This window comes from Dermacentor andersoni, chromosome 2 (genome assembly GCF_023375885.2).
Source record: "Dermacentor andersoni chromosome 2, qqDerAnde1_hic_scaffold, whole genome shotgun sequence".
Lineage (NCBI taxonomy): Eukaryota > Metazoa > Arthropoda > Arachnida > Ixodida > Ixodidae > Dermacentor > Dermacentor andersoni.
This window is the reverse complement of record NC_092815.1, coordinates 124,322,703-124,339,118: the sequence shown is the minus strand read 5'-3', so window position 1 is coordinate 124,339,118 and position 16,416 is coordinate 124,322,703. Positions and strand designations below refer to the sequence as shown.

The 16,416-nt window shown below is 49.0% G+C and overlaps 1 protein-coding gene across 1 annotated transcript in view; it reads left to right on the top strand.

Annotated features, from left to right (window-relative positions):
• LOC126541184 (glucose dehydrogenase [FAD, quinone]-like) overlaps nucleotides 1-15,443 on the top strand; it is a 44,101-nt gene extending 28,658 nt beyond the window's left edge. The window contains exons 11-12 of the mRNA XM_072286157.1: nucleotides 11,501-11,723; nucleotides 15,117-15,443. Coding sequence (XP_072142258.1) covers nucleotides 11,501-11,723; nucleotides 15,117-15,258 — 365 coding nt within the window. The 3' untranslated portion in view covers nucleotides 15,259-15,443. The remainder of the gene's footprint in view (nucleotides 1-11,500; nucleotides 11,724-15,116) is intronic.
• Nucleotides 15,444-16,416: the final 973 nt, after the last annotated feature.

The following is a 16,416-nucleotide window of genomic DNA, read 5'->3' as shown; positions in this document are numbered from 1 at the left end:
TCCATAGGGAACGGCACTTAGGGTCACAAATAGAACAAAGACACAGGACGTGTCCAGTAGTTTCTTACCTCCCGCAGGGGTCGCATGAAGGTTTGTCAACCACCCCAATCCGGAACGAGTATGCTTTGGTGAATGCAACCCCGCTCAAGAGGTGGCTTAACAATGTTGCAATGGTGCGGGGAATTCGTGATGGCAATCGCAGATTCAAAGAAGGATCAAGTTTATGTAGTTGACATTTCGGGAAACTAGGAAACGACCAATAAGTTTGTGTACCAGTTTGTACCAGCAAATAAAATTTACTTGCCGCCATGTTGATTCTGGATAGTGGAATCGGAACCACTCGGATTCCTACATGGGTGATGACTTCGCCTCGTCGGCGAAGTCATTCCCAGCAATACCGGTATGTCGTGGCACCCATAGAAATGTTACGTCGTGTCCTTTTTCACAAGCTTGATGGTGATCATTTGTTATCTTCTGTAGCAAGTTCTGAGCGCGAGTTCTGTGGCGTGAGGCAAACTGCAATCTCTGAAGGGTTGCCTTTGAGTCGTAGAATATGATCCATTTGCTTGGTCGCTCTTGTAGGACGTGTTGCATAGCACCACGCAGGGCAGCAAGCTCTGCCTCCGGAGATGTTATACACGACAATTTAAATTTCAATGCGAGGAAAAGAAAGCTCTTTAGCTAAAATGCAGAGCTTTAGACAGAGTATTTTTGCCTACATGCTACTTTCCAAAGAATGTGACGAAGGAGAAGAAAGGCCCTAGAAAAAGGTGGGCTCTCTCCTGCTTCTCGAGATTCTTTGCAAACACAAACACGCTTAAAAGCACGACCTCCAGTGACTTCCGGAGGAGTAAAACATCTTTATTAATAATATTTGAATGGCGAGAGCAGTGTGGGAGGAACCCTCAGTCCAGGGTCCCTAAGATGATTCCGGCGATGTTTCGAGCCCGTTGTATCACAGCTCGGAGGACCTCGGGAGGTCCGTCGCGGAGGGCATCGTCCCACAGCTCTTTGTTGCGTAGGGGGTAAAGGAGAGTTGGCAAGGGAGGAAAGAGGTTTGCAGTGCACTCAATCGTGACGTGGAAGATTGTGGGCGAGCTGCCACAGCCAGGGCAACGATCTGCATAACAATGTGGGTAGAATTTATTGAGAGAGACAAGATTAGGAAAAGTTGCGGTTTGTAACTGGCGTAATGCCACTGCTTCCTCCCGCGAGATGGACGGCGGTGGTGCGGCGTGGGTGCGACGAATGCGTGTATAATGACGGAGTATGTCTTTGTAACGGAGCCAGGGATCCCCACACTCTGAACTAGTCGCCTCACCACGCCGAGTCGCCCGGAGGGAAATTTCTCGGGCAACCGCATGTGTGCGTTCGTTACCCGGCAGCCAGGTATGACCACGAGTCCAGAGTAAGTGAATGCGGGGAGGTGTGGTTGGTGTATTTTGCGGGATCTGTTTGAGAATTTGGTGCGCCGCTCTCGGGATGCCATGTCCTGATAGGAACACCCGGCATGCCTGCTGCGAGTCCGTCAATATATAAACTTCCTCAGGAACACGGATGGCGTATCGAATTGCAAGAGCAACACCGAGAATTTCTCCGTAAGCGGCATTTGTTCCGCGCATTGCAGCAGAGTCTCTCAGGGATTCGGTGCCATCCAATACTACTGAGTGCGTGATGTGTCCGTGTATAAAGTATGTGTTTCCGGGATGTTTGCAAGCATGCGGCCAATGTATCGTACACGGGCTTTGCGCCGCCCTTTGTCATGCTCGGGGTGCATATTACGTGGCAATGGATGAATACTTAGTGCTTGGCGTATCGCTGACTACAAGATCGTTGGACGGGTTTCAGACTCAAGGGGTGGGACAGAGTATCCTAGCCGTGTGAGAAGATGGCGGCCAGTAGGAGTGAGTAGGAGGCGCTGGCGATGGCTGACCCAATGTGCTTCTAGCAGCTCGCCTAGTGTGTTATGTGTCCCTAAGTTAAGGAGACGGTGTGTGGAAGTATAGTTCGGGAGGCCATGGGCCAGCTTCGTCGCTTTGCGAATCATTGCGTCTATGCGAAGTTGTTGCGCTTGGGTCAACTGCTGAAATGGGAGATGGTATGTAAGGCGGCTGATCACGCATGCCTCCACCAAGCGCAGCAGGTCCTCTTCTCGAAGGCCCGAGCGCCTGTTGGAGACCCTCCGGATCATGGCCAGAATTTGCTCAATCTGTCTGGATAGAAGGGAAACAGTGTAGTTTGACCTGCCATCCGCTTGGATGTGTAGGCCGAGCATACGAGCACGATTAACCAGTGGTATCGGTGTGCCATCCACGTGCACAGTGATAGGGGGAGTAGAGGAACGGCTCCGGGGGCGAATGATTATGAGCTCCGACTTTTCCGGAGCACATCTTAAGCCGCATTTTCTCGCGTACTCAGAAACTGTATCGACTGCTTGCTGCAGTAGGTCCTGGAGTGCTCCGTCGGAACCCCGTGTCGACCAGATAGTAATGTCGTCCGCATAAATAGCGTGGGCGACATCAGGGATCTGGTCGAGTAGCCGGGGTAGCCCTGCGAGCGCGATATTGAATAGAGTAGGGGAAAGAACTGAGCCCTGGGATGTCCCACGTCCTACAAGGCGAATCGTACCGGATCGATGCGGTCCCATTCCTACGGTGGCTGTGCGATCTCGAAGAAATGCGTGGATATAGTTGTACATACGAATTCCACAGTGTGAATGTGCAACATTGCGAAGGATGAGGTCATGTTCAACATTATCGAATGCCCCTTTTAGGTCTAAGGCGATGAGTGCTCTCGTTTGGGCGGACGACGGAGGTCCTATGAGTTCCTCCCGCAATTGTAAAAGCACATCTTTGGCAGACAGATGAGCCCGATATCCGAATTGAGAGTTAGAAAAGAATGATTTTTCTTCCAGGAAGGGCTGCAGAAGCCGCAACAGTACATGCTCCATGAGCTTACCAATGCAGGATGTTAGGGAGATGGGTCGTAAGTTTTCAACCTTAACAGGCTTGCCCGGTTTGGGGATCAGTGTGATGTCGGCGTGTCGCCATGCTTGGGGAAGCATGCCCTTGCGCCAGCAATGATTGAAGATGTGAGTGAGGTGGTCAATATCCGCGTCACTGAGGTTACGAAGGGTGGCGAATCGGATGTGGTCGGCTCCCGGTGCCGTGTTGCGGCGTAGGTCTTGTAGGACCACCCGCACCTCGTCAGATGTGATGTCTGCATCGAGCAATTCGTTCGCTTCGCCTACATAAGGATAGTCAGGGTACTGCGGCGGCGGGCCTGTGGGTATGAAATGTTTCTCTAGCTCTCTGAGGAGTGTCGAGACATCGTCCCTGTAATCGTGCATTAGGATGTGCAGCTCTTGAAATGTTCTTCCCTTTGTTGTGGTGGGATCTGTGAGTGAGCGAAGAATCGACCACGTTTTTGCTGTGCTCAATGTGCCTGAGAGGCGATCGCAAAATCCTCGCCAGTTACTCCTCGTAAGAATCTCTGCATACTCCTGAGATTCCCGTGTAATTTGATCTATACGTTTCCTAAGTTTGCGGTTGAGGCGTTGTCGTTTCCATCGTCGTGTCAACCCTCTGCGGGCGTTCCAAAGATGAAGTAAATGCGGGTCTATGTCTGGTGTCTCGGTTGTGGTGCGCAGTGTGCTCGTGGTGACATCTAGATCTTGTCCGAGAGAGTCAAGCGAGCATTCGTACCCTTGGCGCTCAGGTGGGTCCTGGCGACGTTCCCTGAATTTCGCCCAATCCGTTATACGCACATTTCGCTCGGACCTGCGTGCACCCTTTAATGACAAGGTGGTCGCTACAATGTAGTGGTCACTACCAAGGTGCTCCTCTAAAGGCCCGTGCGCAACGACCGGGCCAGTATTGCGCACGAAGGTAAGGTCAGGGCAGGCGTCACGAGATACGCTATTGCCCATCCGAGTGGGGTGCTCTGGGTCGGTAAGCAGTGTGTATCTCATGTTACAGATGGCATTCCATAAGCGGGTCCCTTTAGCCTGCGATTTAACGTAACCCCATGCAGTATGCGGAGCGTTAAAGTCGCCGGCCACCACACAAACCCGTCCAAACCTACCAAATTCTGTTAGTAGGTGCTGAAAACAGTACGTTCGCGAACGGGGGGAACTGTATGCATTGAGGTATAAACAGACTCTCGCTGCGTTTACCTTGCGTAATTATTTCCAATATTTGGTGAGGAATGTCAATGTTAGTGGTATGCATGCGACATGTAACATGTTTCGAAACTAAGGCTCCCACAAGAGGAGAGACACCCGAGAGCGTGCTGTAGCCGGATAAAGAAGGGGTGCAATTGACTTCCTGTAAGAGGATGACATCGGGAGGGTTCGTGGATGTGGCGATATACTGCTGTAGGGAACTTCGTTTTCGGCGGAATCCCCTACAATTCCACTGCCACACCACTAGTTGCTCCGCGTTACGCGGCGCCATCATCATCGCGAGAGGAAGCAGGCGGTCGTGCATAGGGATGCGGGCGCCGGTTGCCCACATTTGAAGGTTGCGGCCGAGAGCCTTGGTCGGAAAGCGTGCTTTCGTTGTTACCGCTAAGCTCAGGAACTAGCATGCGTGCGAAAGTGCACTCTATACATGATTTCACTTGCTCCGTAATCCCTATTTGAAGGGTCTCCATTTGACGTTCTATATCCTGTCCAGAGCCGCCTGCATACTAGTGCTCATGTCTGCTACCAGCGCGTCCATTTGTTTTTGCAGGCGCTCACAGCGCGCTTCCATGTCACGACGTAGGCGGGCTATTTCTATTAGAGGATCGGGATTTGGTAACGAATTGGTAATAGGGGAAAGGGTAGGGAAAGATTTACAGGGCGGAGCGAGCTGTGGGGGACCCTCCGCCCGACCTACCTCCCGAGGCGCCTCCATTGCTGTTTTCTTCTCCGGGGTCCGCTGCACCCCTGAAGGGAACAGGGTCACCTTGGCTGGGGCGTTGGTCAGCAGGGCCTTCTTGTAGGGTTGTTGGGAAGATGGGAAAGGAGGGCGCTTCTCTGGGAGGAGCACCGATGCCTCGCGGGATCGGGACCGAGACTTGAACTTGCGACGGGATCGCGAACGGGTCTCCGACCGGACTTTTCTGGTCTCCTTCGTTGGGGCGCGCGACGTTCGGGTGTCCGCCGTATCTGTGGTAGTGGTCGGGTCGCTGGAGGGTTGGAGTTCACGCTGCTCTTTCTCGAGAGCTTTCCGAACCCAAGCTTTGTTCAGTGTCTGCCTAGCACGCCGCGGGCAGTCTGGATCCGCTGTAGGGTGGGTCCCGTCACAGGATCTGCAGTGTGGGGCGCACGGATGTGACGGGGTGGGGTTGTCAGTCACGCACGTCGCGCAACTGACCACGTGCGGCGTAGGACAGTAATCAACCCAATGGCCGAGCTTGTGACATATCTTGCAAACCAGTTGGCGGGGTCGATGGGGGTAGCAGCGGAGTTCTACGCCATAGAAACGCACGTAGCGAGGCACTTTAAGTCCTTCAAATGTTACCAACGCAACGTTGGTTTGACCCATCATTCGTGCTTGAAGTATTTGAGTTCCAGGAGCCACAAGCTCATCCACTAGCTTGGAAGACGGTGTACCGGGCAAAAGGCCAGGAACAATTCCCTTGCATGAGTTGTCTGGGGCCGCAAAATATGTCGTGATGGGATGGACCCGCTGACCAAGGTTCAGCTCCCTCACCTTGTACAATGCGTCGGCTACGTGTGACTTGGGTGTGCTGATGATTGCCAAGTTCTGCTCAGGTCGCAGTCGGAATATGATGTCCTGACGATCATCGGTGGTCAAGCCGGCTGCACTCCATAGAGCACTGGCGAGTTCTGGGCGCGTCCACTTATCGAGACAAAGTCCTCCGTGAGGCCGCAGAATTATCTTTTCATCGTGCAAAGGAAGTTGAGGCAGGTTCTGATTCCGACTGCGCTTGCGTACGGTAGGCTGGGAGGCGTCCGGAATGCCCAAGATGCTATCGGAGAGTTGCGTCTTAGCGCGCGTTTGACGGATGCGTCGCTTATATATGACTGTCTTCCAACAGCCACCTGTGTCGTCGTCAGCTTTGTCGTCGTAAATGTTCGGGGCAGCATCTTCCTCCATCCTTTCCCCGGTCGGAGTGTCCACCTCTCGCGGTTTGGAGAGAAAATTGGCGACGATGGGATCGGCGGCCACTCCCGCTGTATCCACCTCGGGCGTCTTGAGGAACGCGCGCCGGCGTTCTCTATCGCAGAGTGCGTCTCCTGCTCGTTGGAAAATGACGTTGCGGTAGATAAATTCCCCATCGAAACGGACCGGTGAATTGGCCGAAGGCCCTTGGCACGCCGGTTTAGAACATGGGCCTCAGAAGAGCTGGTCGCCTGGCGCTCTTGGTTCATGGTGTAGAAAACACGCCAAGGCAGCTATGGCCCCGGCAGGGGCAGCCGCGTTGGAACGAGCGCGCGGGGAGCGGCAACAAAGTCCCGGGAAGAAAAGGCGGTCGGTGGGAAACGGCGAGAAAGCCGCTTCCCATACGACTCCCGGCGAAAGCGGCCCGGGCAAGGGCGGTCAGGGGCGGTCGGTGAAGGTCGCGTAGTCTCGGTGGTTGCGGAGCGCGCCGACGACACGTCCGTTCACTTCGGCCGACCGATTGGAACTCTCGATTTCCGGAGTGACGTCCTCGAATGATCATGTTCACGCATTCGCCGGGCGCGTACAATGTTTATAGGAGTATTATACCCCTGTCACACTGGGTGTTTTAATGTCATTCGAACCGAATGGCATTAGCATCGAATGACATAATCCGGTTGCTACACAGCGATATTTAATGCCATTAGCACCGAATGACTTCCGCAATCGAATGAGTTCGAGAAACTCATTCGGCTTCGCACTCGGAGCGAATGTGTACTCTCAACCCCAGAAACTAAGCAAAACAGGACACAGTATTTGCAAATTGAAAACCGTACTCGTATAGAAATAATAACGTTTGCGTGTTTTAATGGTTTTGTTACTTTAATAAAGAGACAAAATATGTGCGGCCGGCTGTGGCAAAATGTTGTTACTCTCCAGCTCAGCAGCGTCTGGCCGCCGCCCATGCCGCCGCCACTCTGCTCGTCGGCCATAGAACGTCTAATCGCTTCCTCCGATTATTACGCCTTCTCGTAATGCAAAGTACGCAGCAACTAATCGCTTCACCTACTGCAACTTAGCGTCGTCGTCCAGCATCGTCATGTCAGCCATTTTGTTTGTTTTCAATTTATCGGCTACTCAGGTGGCTAAGCCTTGTTTTGGCTTATAGTGGCCACATGGTCTCAAATAGAACAACTTTTTTTTATAGGCATTACTAAAATATTTTTTTTTTTTCAGTGAAGTGACGTCCCAAAAACACATTTAAATATATGGATTGCTTATGCAAGCACTTTATACCTACCTTGTTCTACTTTCGGTGCCACGTATTTTTCAGAATTATCGCCATTGATATCGCCACCGAATGACATTAATTTTTCGAGTGTAGCACCTCCGCGGGCAAATGACATTCGTTGCACCGAATGCCATTCGATTCGAATGACATTAAAACTCCCAGTGTGACAGGGGTATTAGTTATTTACTGCGAACTTTACGATATTACCGCAGCACACTTTAGGGCTTCGCTTCCCTCGCACAAACACGACATGTGTGATCAATTAATTTGAGGCGGACGCGAGAAGGCTGGAGTAAGTAAAAAAGACCTGGTAATGCGAAATAATATTTTAAAGGGAACAGCCATTAAGTAAATATATTGCCAGCATTCTACAAAATGGGAGTTTTCCATTGATCCAACGCAAATATGATAGAGATACAGGAGTCTCCTTCAGGTGAGCCTCCTCACCGGCGATACCATTATTTCCTACATGGCCGACTTGAGCGCACTTGGCGTCTGGCTTGATCTATCTGAAAAAAGTAGCAGTTGTGAAGCAAGACCTGTGCGTCGGAATGCAAGTGTTCGACGCAGACGTACACATTCACGTCTGTATTTCGTGAAAGCTGACAACAAAGGGGTCTGCCTTCCGATATAGTCACTGCGTCTTTTTTTCTGTTTTCTATGTCCTTTCTTTTAAGTTTTCTTTTATTTTCACGGGCTGTACCATTGGGTTGGCCAACCAACAGATGAGTCCACTCACTCAAACTCACTCAGAATCGGACAGAACCGTGATTCTGGCTCTGACTGAGCCTGGCTGAGTAGAACTTTGGTTTGTCTGAGTCCGAGTGAGCCCGGTCGAATATAATTTTTGTGCGTCTGAGCCCTGGTAGCAAGTGCCGCTATAGCTTTTTTTCAAGCCACTGAGCTGGACGCACGACTTTAGAGATGCTACAATTCTGTGAATTTGTATATACGCATCTCTTCCTTATACCATTATCATCATTCATCAGCCCTTTCCCTTCCCGTCCCTTTTCCCAGTGTAGAGTAGCAGGCCAGAGCAAATTATAACTCAGGCCGACCTCTCTGCCTTTCTGTAAATAAATTTCTCTCTCTTTCTCTTGTGAGACTCAGACCCGGAGTGAGCCCTAGCCAGAAAATGTATTTCCTGAGTGATGCCGCTTATTTGGCGGACCTATGGCTGCACCAGTTGTGACTGCCTTAGAGGGAGCATGGGTCCTGTCAAGAAGGAATAGGACTGCTTTTCACGCATAAGCGTGGATGGCCATTCTGTAAAATCGGCGAAATTATGTTTGAAGTCGCGAGGGAAGCGAACGCCGGAGAAGGAAGGCGCCTGGTGGTGGAGAAGAGAATCGCCGCGGTCGCACCGCTTCCGTTTGTGCTTCGACGCCGTGGTGCTCACTGTGTATGTTCGCGGCGTCCACACGCTTGCGCACAACGAAGAGAAAAGTCACTGCAACTTTTTTTCCCTTGTACCCTGCATATTTTCAGTTCCTGTAAAAATGCAATTAAACAAACATATTATATACAGGTCATTCATAGTTTCCGAACTAAATGCATTGGAATTATGACCAGGATGCATCTTTTGGCACTGCCCGTGCCAAAAGACTGCGCGAATGTGCACTTCAGTCAGTCTTGCGTCGTGCGGGCACAAGTACGTGCACAGAGGAAGGCGCTGTTGGGAAGCCCTCATGGCACCAGACCGGCAGCATTCTCGACTCTTGGCTGTTACTCTTTAATGGCTTCGCATAGGAATGCGAGTGCGTATGGTATACTAAAAGAAAAAATCAGTTTGGTAAACGATGCGAAACAGCAAGCGTTTGTAATTTGCAATAGCAGCTTGATAGCGCGCAGTTAGTACATAGTGGTGCCGCAGAAAGTAAGAAGTTGGCAGTGCTTTCAATGGGAAATAAATCGACAGTCTCTTAAGCATACGGCAAAGAGGGTGAAGGCGAAAGCCCGCGCGCTCAAGAGACTGTACATTCTCATTCAAATGCGTTGTTACTTCTCGTTACTTCATTTCTCCGACCAAAAGTCGTGGGTTCGAGTGTCTTAACTGATCCTACCTTAACTGTGCCTTAATTACCTTCGCCCTAATTAACGCCATAGGTCGTGGGTTCGAGTGCCTATTTTAATAGTGTCTTAATTACCTTAACATCAAGCGTCGTGGATTCGACTTCCACATAAGCTCGAGGGTTCGACTCCCACCGAAGCTTGTAAGTTTGAGTGCCTGAATGAACTCTATTTGCTTTTTTTTGGCCTGGTGAACGGCATCGGAGCCAGCTGTGGAAGAAGACGTCAGCGAACGCGAAAGCAGTAGCGCGAATGCGAGGGGCAGTATGGGAACGCTGGCATGATGAGCGGCATCGGAGCCAGATGTGCAAGAAGGCGACGACGAACGCGCGAGAAGTGACACGAGCGCGTATCTGCGCGAGGTGAGCTGACATGGCTTTCTGTACCGCATGCTGCGTTTTCCAGACTATTGGGGGTATGAGCCACATAAGGCTTTTACCATTATAACGGCACTGAATATTTGCAAGCTTCTGGAAGTTAAACACAAAAAACAAGCAGACCGAACGCAATATTGGAACAGGAACGTGGCGGAGCTTATTTGATTGAGCAAGGAAGCAACATTATCGGAGGACACGAGTACATCCTCGTCGCCTGTAGCTATAAGGTCTCTGTGTCACGATGACGGAGGGGATCTATGATGTTCATTGAGCGAGGAATGTTGATGAAAACTGTACGCCCAGCGAAGTGTGACAGATGTGTAGATATTATAAAGGAGGTTTATTAGACGTAGGGCCGATGACGGGTAGAGCGGTTTACTGAGCACAGTCTCTAAGCTCGAGCCTTTGCAGCACTCCATGCTTTTCGCAATGCTGCAGCTTCCGGACAGGCGTGCCTCTTCATTAAAGTATATTTAAAGCTTCCATACTCCTTGTACCATAGTCGCATATATTCATTATGGCTGTTACGACCAGCCGGCGGGGTTAGTGACCTTCTAGCCTCTCCTAGCCCACTGCGACGAATCGCTTAGTGAAGCTAACAATGCGTCACACTCGGACATACCTGTGGCACCCGCAAGGCGAGACACGTTTGGCGGACCGAGTATTGTTAGCTGGTTCACTGTCGCCTTCACGGAACTATGGGAGCAAGAAAAGGGTGTCTACTGCGTTCCTTCACGGACTCCGGTAACCGCCACGGTTGTTTGACAAGCGCCCCAGCTCTTTGGGTCACCCAAGAACCAAGGCGTGCCAACTTGAGTGAAGCGTGACAACCGCTGTCTACGAAGCCCTCCTCCTTTCTGTGTGTTCAGTGAAACAAAGGTGCGGGAGTGAGTGTGTGCACCCTCGCTCTCAACGCGGGTCTTTCGACAACTTTGGACGCTCCGCTTGGACGAAGGTTGGACGATAGTTTGTCTGGCCTAGGGATCTAGGCAGGACAAAGGCGGTTTTAAGTAGCTGTTTTCGGCTCCTCGATGTGCTTCGTTTCAGTCATGCCAGGCTGATGAAATGTAACGTTCTCCACTCTTCATGTTGATATTGCAAATAAACGCAGTACTGCTCTTCTCGATGAGAACACATTCCTCCTTCCAACATTGTCCTTAGCTTGGATGAGTCGGACGATGGTATGGGCCAGCTACCTCTTTTGACATGCCCCACCCCAACTCTTACATGGCATATTGACCAATAATTGACCCATTCCCTGTTACCCAAGAATAGGGTATGCAGACTAAATATTAAAAAAGTAAGAAATCAGTGAAGCCATTGAGCAACCCGCGCTATTCCATTAAGAAGTCTGTGTGCTTTCGATGTACCTGTGACATAACATTATGTGTACAGGTTTTATAACGTAATAAATTGTTTGATTACACGAATCACAGGTGCGCTCACTAGCACTACTTTTTCGGTCACGATTATGAGATGCATAACTCATTTATTGGGCGAAGGAATTTCGCCCTTATACCAAACCACTAAGGTTTGGTATAAGAGCTGGTATATAAGCATATAAAACATAGCTGCGCCATCACATGCATACGTACACCTCTGGTGAGCAGAAGGCTGAAGGCCAAGGCTCTCTGCTCCCCTGCTCGCAGGCACCAAGAATTTCATCGATCGCATACTGACCACGAAGGCCATGAAGAGCATAGGTGCCAAACCCTGGGATGTGACCTTCCCGCCTTGCGCTGACGCGGGACCGCGGTGGAGCCTGGAGTACATCGAATGCCTGTTTCACCACCTGGCGAACCCCGGAATGCACATCTGTTGCTCAGTGCCCATGGGTTCACATGACTCGGCTGTCGTGGACGAACGCCTTAGGTGAGTGAACAAAGCAGCGAAAATACAAGCGAATGAATGCGCGCACAAATTCGTGATAGCATTGCGAAAGGCGCAGCCTACAGGAAGTGGTGCGAACAGAACAAACGCACTGTTCGTTCAATTGTACCGTCGTCTGCGCTGCTGGCTTTGTTGAACATAAGCTAACTAGTCTAGCTAAAAGCTCTGAGCAAGTTTATCGTGTCAAAGGCGTGATCCTATGGTGTTGGTGATAAACTTTATTGAAAGGGGGAGGGCGAAAGCGGGGCTGCGGGATCGGGCTCAAGTAAGGCCCTGGGCCTGCTTGGCCTTCTCCGCCCAGTCCACCAGCACAAGCTGTCGGTCGACGTTGCCGGCTCTGAGGCAGGTGGTCCAGTCAGTCTCGCAGCTGACCGGGGGATGAGAAAACGGGAGCAAGGTGCATTCCTATATTATATGTGTGAGTGTCCCTGTCTGTGAACAGAGCCTACATAAGTCGGTTTCTTTGCCCCCTGTAATTTTGTTAATGTAGTTTGGGATCCTGTTTTAGTAAAAGGTCTTTGTGCTTGTGTGTGTAATTGCGGCTTGCCTCAAATGATCGCAGGCGGAATTCGTCGGTATATATACAGTGAGCTGCGGAATTTGTCACCTAATAAGCAGTCAAATGTGGTCCCTTACTTAAGAGTAATAAGGGAAGTTGGGGGCCTTATGAAGTTTTTCCGAACCCACATTGGCCGTAGAAGTTTTTAGCTAGTGCTCCTCCTTGTTGATGTTTATGTTTGAGCTCCAGCAAACTCATTCGGTTCAGATTTGAGACCTTCGCATACTTTTTAATGAAAGTGACCACATCTGGTGGGCTTACATGCCAAGACCCAAGAAAGCCGTTCTACCCTTGGATTCCTCACATTCGGAACTGATTAAAAGGGGAATCGCAATATGATGTTTCAGGTCGGCTCATTTCGAGTTCTGCCCGCACAGGATAACAGAAAGCTTCGGTCACCAAGTAGCGAGGTTCGCTACTTGGTGACCGTGATTCGGCCAGATTGAGCGTAATTCGGCTTAATCGGCCACGCAAGGAACCTTTGGTAGACGTTGTAGGTACCCCGCAGAAGAGGTGTCTGTTCGTGGTTGTGCCATAAGTGCACAAGCTTACGCACAACTTAAAAAAAGTCTCAGGGAGCATGGGGTGGATCTTGTGTTTTATTTATTGCGCCACGGAAGCTGCCACAACTGTTCAAATGCGTCACGAGAAGTCCAGTAAGCAAATACTGCACTAGGAAATACGAATATCAGTATGTCCCATGCGCTACACTTATGTCGTGTGCAGAATTCCCTTCAGTAGGCTGCCGTCGTGTCTACTGGCCTGTTCTGAGCGCTGGCCAGTTCCTGAAAGACATGCTGCGACAGCACTTCAGGAGTTCGTATTCAGGAGAAGAGTCGAATGTTGCTTTACAATGCGAGAGCTCCATGCGGTCGCTATCCGCGGTTGAAGAAAGTGGAAGTTCTAGGCCGTGGAAGAACGAAATTAGAGCGTGCGCGTTTGGAAGCGGTGTGAATCGAGAATTATGGATCTGATATATGTGCGTTAGCGTGGCTTCGGTGCCACTTTTTAAACAAAGAAGCCCGATTTATGGGCATCTACAGCTAAGTTGGTTCATTAACTTCTCTTTTGCTTTTTATGCCTTTTGTGTCAGTTGAGCGCAGTTGATTGCGTACACATGCTTCCCAATTATCACTTTCCATGAAGAGATTGTGCGTGCTCTGTATGTACTTTTTTGCCTATGTATTTGTTCTTCTTTTTTTTTTTTGCTCCTGCGCTTTTTGTTGCCGGTTTGCGGGTGTCTTGGACTCATGCACGCATTGTCCTGCTGCAGCGAAATTTAAAAAAAAGAAAGAAAAAAAAAACGTTCACACTTATCAACAGGGTATGTCATCGCCTGTCTCACCTTACTTTGTCCCGTATGTCGCGCTTCATCATACTCAAGTATAGAAATCATCCCATTAGACAAGAAAAGGAAAAGATCGAATGACAAGGAATTTAAAAAAGGTTAAAAAATAAATTAAGGGGTTTTTAAGTGCCAAAACCAAGGTTTGATTATGAGGCACGCCGTAGTGGAGGGCTCCGGAATACTTTTGACCACCTAAGGATTGTTAATGTGCAAACGTGCACCTAAAGCTATGTACATGGGTGTTTTCACATTTCAGCCCCATCGAAATGCCACCGATGTGGCCGGGATTCAATTCTGCGACCTCGTGCTTAGCAGCCCAACACTATAGCTACTAAGGAACCCACGGCGGGTACAAGGAATTTTCATCAGTGTTATAAGGCTGCCATCATGGCTCAATTTTTTTGCACGCATGATCACGCGCTTTTGTGCGTGCATATTCATTTAGACCAAAACCAGGTTTCTAGTGCAGTCAATAATGAGAAAATAGTTGCTATACGTAAAGTTTAGAGTGAATTTAATGAAATATATGTTCAGCTTGTGGTAGCGCGCAGTACACTTCGCAGTATTTTAAAAGGTGCCGAAGCTGCTTTTTCAAAGAACATCATAAGTCACTTCTGAGGCAAGCAGCACGAAAAGACTTCAAACCGTTCATGAGAACAGTGAAATAGCTTATCCTGGGCACATAGGCACTAATATAGTGTGCCGAACCTAATACAGTGGACCTCCGTTCATTTCACTGCGGTTACTTCGATATTTCGGTAAATTCAATCCCAGTGGAATGTCTTGGCCGGCGTCAATCCATTTCTATGGGCCCAACTTTCGTTATTTCGATCCTAAAATTGGCCTTCGTCACATAATTTGGACTTCGTTACATACTTTGGAATTTGGACCAGTTAGCACCCACTCGTCTGACCCTATGGTGATCTCAATAACGACCGCTTTAGTGGCAGCGTCTGTCTCGGCAGAGCTTAGGGAATAGCGAATGCATTGAGCACACGTCAACTAGGTCTGCCATAGGAAGATTTTCAAGCAATAACCGTAGTTCACAGTGTCTGATTACGTTACGTACTCAATTTTAACGCACGCCTTTTTTTAAACAGGAAATTCTGCCAAAAGTTGCCTACTTGGTGGAATCGGACAAGATACCAAAACTGCATTCGCGTCGTTTGTAAGCTTTACCGCATAGCGACGGAGTAATTCGGTAAGACTGACTTCTAAAAAGAAAAGAAAAACTGCCGCCATTATGCAACACATATTAGACCTGCATTGGATAAGAATAGCCATTTAGGCCAGTTAAGTATAAGCTCTTGGCGTGATTTTTGCAGCGTGAAGCACAGAATGGCGGAAAGCAAAGAAAAAAAAAACGAATGATTAGGTTCGTTCTTTATTTAGTGCAGTGAACTTTCTGATCTACTTGCTCAATGTTTTTCTTTGCATATGTATAAATTTGCTATTTCATTGCATTCAGGGTACGAGGCAACGTGACCGGTCTGCGAGTGGCTGACGTCTCCGTGATGCCCGAAATCCTAACCGGCAATACTAACGCAGCCGCCATGATGATTGGCAGCAAAGCGGCTGCTATGATAGCGGAGGACAACGTTAATGAATGAAGACTCTGTTTAATAGAAGAGAAGCTAAAGGGGATGCTCAACTTCCTGAGTTGGGCTCCTACGAGGCCAGAGACAAGATTTGTGGTCGTCTGTACACTCCCATAAAGATTTTAACAATACCAATTTGATTGAAGCTCTCATGTTGCCAAATGGTGTAGCATACTGCGTGTACTTGAAGGCACATGCAATCTGAGGAACAGGACAGCAAACGGTGCCAGAGAACACGATGGACAAACAAGAAGGTTGAGACGATCACAAGGCACCCTTTGATCGCCTCTTTTTTTGCTTGTCCCTCGTGACTGGTACCGCTGCTGCCATTGAACCAACTAGCCCAACAATACATGATGACTGAAGAACCTATATTTTCGGTTCACGAACAGTATGTCGTCACGTCTGAAGCTCTGTAAGGTGAAATTTGACGGTTAGCTGGCGCAATTTTTAAGCGCGACGTCATAACGAGACAGAGATGACAAGCAAAAAGTAGTAGGGATAAGCGATGCTCGTTAGACACTTTTGCTGCGCATGGCTGCCAAACGTTGCTGTTTTGTTTGACGCTTGCGCGACCATACTTTTTAATAAAGTTTATATTCTTCTTCTTTGAGCGACATCTACAGTACCTAGAGCAGCCATGCTAACTTCATTCCAAGTAACGATGAACTGTAGACTCTTTATATATCTGGCGATGAAGTTAGAATGCTGTTGCAGGATATGTCCCGGGAAAAGCGGCAGAAGAAGATGGAATACCAGTCGCTTTTATCAAAGATGGAGGAGATATTATGTTTGAAAAGCTAGCGGCCCTTTACACGCAATGCCTCAGGACTTCAAGTGTACCAGAGAGCTGGAAGGATGCCAAAATTATACTAATCCATAAGAAGGGAGACGTTACAGAATTGAAGACTTACAGGCTAGTTAGCTTGCCTTCAGTGTTGTATAAATTATTCACCAAGATAATTTCAAATAAATCAGGGCAACACTTGACTTCAATCAACCAAGAGAACATGCTGGCTTCAGGAAGGGATATTCAACACTAGATCACATCCATCTTATTAATCAGGTAATTGACCAATCAACGGACTAAAATCAACCTGTCTGCAAGGCTTTCAATATTATTAAAAAGATTTGATTCAGTAGGTATACCAGCAGTCATGGAGGCATTGT